The sequence below is a fragment of the Primulina eburnea genome, chromosome 16 (assembly GCF_022965805.1).
Source record: "Primulina eburnea isolate SZY01 chromosome 16, ASM2296580v1, whole genome shotgun sequence".
Taxonomy (NCBI): Eukaryota; Viridiplantae; Streptophyta; class Magnoliopsida; order Lamiales; family Gesneriaceae; genus Primulina; species Primulina eburnea.
In genome coordinates, this window is record NC_133116.1 from 10,449,190 (window position 1) to 10,453,163 (window position 3,974).

The window sequence follows — 3,974 nt, forward strand, 5'->3', positions numbered from 1 at the left end:
TTATGGCTTTTAAAATTAAATTATTAAATAAGACCTAAACAAAATAAGAACATATGATTAATTGATCTTGAGATAAATATAAATTCTTATATGTTGGACTACAGAGCTGGGTAAGACACCTCAAGAATTGAGGTGCCGCCCTTACCTATATATATATAAACACATTACAATCCCCAAATAGTACTTGGGTTTTTTTTTTTTCAAAAGCCTAGCCCATTTAGAATGCAACCACAATGGAAATGCGATGGGCCTAGGCCCAAACAAATGAGAGAAAGCTTCTCTTTAAATCCACCTAGGGCTTCTCATATTCACGGCACCCTAGTAAAATAGAATAGATAGAAATTCGCGTATTCAATTTCAGAACTTGAGTGACAAAACCTAATCAGCTTTGTGGAATTACAGATGGAGGACATTACATTGCCGATTCTATTCGAGCAGGCTCAAAAGATTCACCAAATCGCCTCCGATTCTTCAATCGAACAGGTTTTAGAGTGACTGTGTATTAGATGTGTGTTATATTCTGCTATCTTTTCCTTTGAGTATTATTTCATGTATATGTTTCATTTTTAATAATTATTGTCAGGAAACTGTGAGAAACGGTTGCGAGATTTTGAGGAAATGCGAGGATATGATTGGAAAGTTGGGGTTATTTTCATCTAATGAGACGAAGGATGATATCAGTACTAACAACCTCAAATATCTTCTTGTAGGTGTTGAATATTTTTTTAATCTTCATGAAAGGCAAAGTAATCTAAATGGATGAATGTTCTGGTTTTGTTTTCCGCTTTAATCTTTAAACTCACTTTCTTGCAAATGTGATAAAAAAACGTGAGCTAATTTTCGTTTCTGTGATAATCTGATGTATTGGTCGTGTCTGAAAGTTATCATTTAAAAGTATTTAACTCATGGTCTTTGATGCAGGTTCCATATTATCTCGGTGAGCTAACAGAAAAAAATTCACAGGAGAACCGGATTCAGATTCTTAAAGCTTCACTAGCCAAGCTAAAGGTACTAGTTTTAGATTTTGGTCACACGATAAGGCAATGTGCTCAAGGAAGCTATTGATAATTTTTTGAATGTCGAATTTTCATTTGGCCATATTCTAGGAATTTATTCCATTTTGTGAAGCTATCGAACTAGTACCAGAACATGAACTGGAATCATCTATGCAATCAAGGAGCAATTCATCTGCTGATCAAAGAGCTAATTAAGAAGGTTGGCATTATTCCTCGGACATGTTTCATTGAACTTCATAATTCCATTTGTTGAATAAGTGACAGTACTCCTCTGCATCTAATACTAGGGATTTATTTCAGATTGCTCGGTTAAAACGCACAAAAGCGGCCGAGTCAAAATTGCTTGAAATAAAGGAACGGAAGGAACGTCGTGGGCGCTCAATTAGAGCATCTGCACTATCTACTCCCATTGAGAGGGGGGAACAAGATTTAGAGGATGATGACGGAGAAGAGGAAAGGGAAGTAAGTTGTTTATTGAGAATTCATTTAATTAATGTGATGTTCTTTATAGAACAGGTTTCTAGCGTGAGTTACAATATGTCTCCTGGCTCTCCTTAATGCCAAAAGCACATAATATACAATTTTATGATGCACATTTCACTGCTGCTTGTAATTAGAATACATGTGGCCAATCTATGTAGCTGCTCTGAATCGTGATAAAGAGGAAGAATTCACCATTTTATGGTCGTAATAACTTGAACAGACATATCTGGACTGGGAATTCACCTCTATTTAACACCAGCACTTTCTTGTTGGCTTTAAGGCTTATTTTTTGCTGGTCATTTATTTTTCCTCTGTGTCAGTATTATGGGGAAAATTCACCCTCGCAATTGCCTATGTCACCATCTGATACGTGCTTTTCTATTCTATTTTGAAGCATAAACATGTTAAATTGTTTGTTAGAACACATTTTTCCCTGATTGTTGTCAAAATTGTTGAAATCAATGCCCTAATTCTAAAAGGCATCCCTCAATGACACTGCTCAATTAAGAACCATTGTTTTGATTTGTTCCTCCCCTTCCCTCCATACCATTGCATGGATCATAATGATGATTGTTTGGTTACATGCCTGCAGGCATGGATAACCACCATCTCCTTGGCACTATGTAAGGTTGGTCTGGATGTTTCTGATATTTGGAGACTGTCCTTTGTATTTTTAACTTCTTTCTCTTGTTTCCTTGGTACTTACTCACATGCCTATAACAGTCGTTTGATCTGTCAGAGATGCTTAAGAAAGAGGAAGAAATGCTCTTAGATCGGCAACGGGTTTTGCGTTCCCGTCGCTAATATAGCGACGGGTTTTCTTTAACCGTCGCTATATAGCGAAGGTTTGGGCAAAACAATCGCTTATTAAATTAAGCGACGGTTTTCTTACACTGTCGCTATATAGCGACGTTTTTTTATTAAAACCGTCGTCTATTAAATTAAGCGACGGTTTATGAAAATTTGTCGCTATAATAGCGACGGTAGGATACAAGACCGTCGCACGTGGGGACGTGTAAAATACACGTCGCACAAAATGGCGATGGGTTTGTGGAACAGTCGCAATAATAGCAACGGTGTATTGTAAACCGTCGCTAATATAGCGACGCCTTTAATAAGACCGTCGCTATTATAGCGACGGGTTTAATTAAATCGTCGCTTAATTTAATATGCGACGGTTCTAATAAAAACCGTCGCTATATAGCGACGGGATATAAAAACCGTCGCTATTTGAGCAACTGTTTTACTAAAACCGTCGCTAATCCTTCCGTTTTTTTGCAGTGGGTGTACATTTTTCCAGGGACTAAAATCTACTCCTGATTTCTGAGACTTAATTCCTCTATTTTGCACAAAGGATATAATTGTAGATATGATTATCAGTTGATGAAGTGTTATGCGTTGCTTTAAAAAAATTAATTATTCACTAATCACTTGAATATAAATTTTAATATGGTACAAGCTCTAATTGTTCAGACCATTGCTAATCAGCGATACAAAAACATAAAGAGTGTTCTCAGTAAATCTGTTTTTTTTTTTTAAAAAAAAAGGAGAAACAGAATGTGCACCTAAATTTGAGGGGTTTTTTTAAAAAATAATTTAATTTTAAAAAACTTTTTCAAAAATAATTTAAAAAAAAAACATTTGCAAAACTAATGTAATCCGCGCTCACGAAGCGCAGACGCTGCTCAAGTGGAGGAGCGTCCGCGCTCCGTAAGCACAGACGATGGTCCATGTCAACAACATATTATTTTAGCGACGGAATTTATAAAAACACCGTCGCTAATTGCCAACGGTTTTTTATACCGTCGCTAGTTTAGCGACGGTTATTAAACCGTCGCTGTAATTGAATCAGCGACGGTTATTAAACTGTCGCTGATTAGCGACGGTCTTAAAACTGTCGCTAAATGCACATAAAACCGTCGCTAAAAGCGCATAATTTCATTAGAGAATTTGCGTGCTGCGAAAAACCATTTTTGTTGTAGTGAGACAGATCTAAAAACAGACAAAAAATTCATCAAGAAATAGGGGTGTTCATCGGTCGGTTTTTTTCTCTATCTTCACTAGGCACTAGGGGTATTCATCGGTCGGTTCGGTTTGGTTTTTCTATCAAAATGGTTATTAATCCGAACCATTTTTCTTCAGTTCGGTTCAATTTTCTATCAAAATGGTTCGGTTATTTCGGTCGGTTAATTAGATTTTGATATTATTATTTAAATTAATAATATAAATATATTGTAAAATATAATATGTTAACTTTCTACATGTTTTCTTAGTAAAAGCTTTAAAGATAAGGTCTAAATTAATTAAGAAAACAACAGCAAACTAAAAATTATTCAAAATAGTTCTTCATTCACTAAATATCATATCAAATTAAATAATATAAATAAAAATATAAAAAAATTTATTAATTTAATGAAATTTAGGTTTTGATATATATAATCCGAAATCGAACATAATAAGCTTCGGTTTTAGTAT

The 3,974-nt window shown here is 35.1% G+C and overlaps 1 protein-coding gene across 1 annotated transcript; it reads left to right on the top strand.

The window, feature by feature from the left end:
* The first annotated feature begins 379 nt into the window (after positions 1-379).
* On the top strand, positions 380-2,303 carry LOC140817221 (PP2A regulatory subunit TAP46-like). Its single transcript, XM_073176866.1, has 7 exons — positions 380-483; positions 584-706; positions 922-1,008; positions 1,107-1,206; positions 1,312-1,478; positions 2,092-2,127; positions 2,223-2,303. The coding sequence occupies exons 1-7, from the start codon at positions 403-405 to the stop codon at positions 2,301-2,303; spliced, it is 675 nt and encodes a 224-aa protein (XP_073032967.1). The 5' UTR covers positions 380-402.
* The last annotated feature ends 1,671 nt before the right edge of the window (positions 2,304-3,974 follow it).

What these genes read in the sequence shown, in the direction of transcription:
- LOC140817221 (XM_073176866.1), top strand. Translation starts at nt 403, where the DNA reads ATGGAGGACATTACATTGCCGATTCTATTCGAGCAGGCTCAAAAGATT. An exon ending in ATCTGCTGATCAAAGAGCTA is followed by an intron (nt 1,207 to 1,311) that starts ATTAAGAAGGTT and finishes CTAGGGATTTAT; the next exon opens with TTCAGATTGCTCGGTTAAAA. An exon ending in ACGGAGAAGAGGAAAGGGAA is followed by an intron (nt 1,479 to 2,091) that starts GTAAGTTGTTTA and finishes ACATGCCTGCAG; the next exon opens with GCATGGATAACCACCATCTC.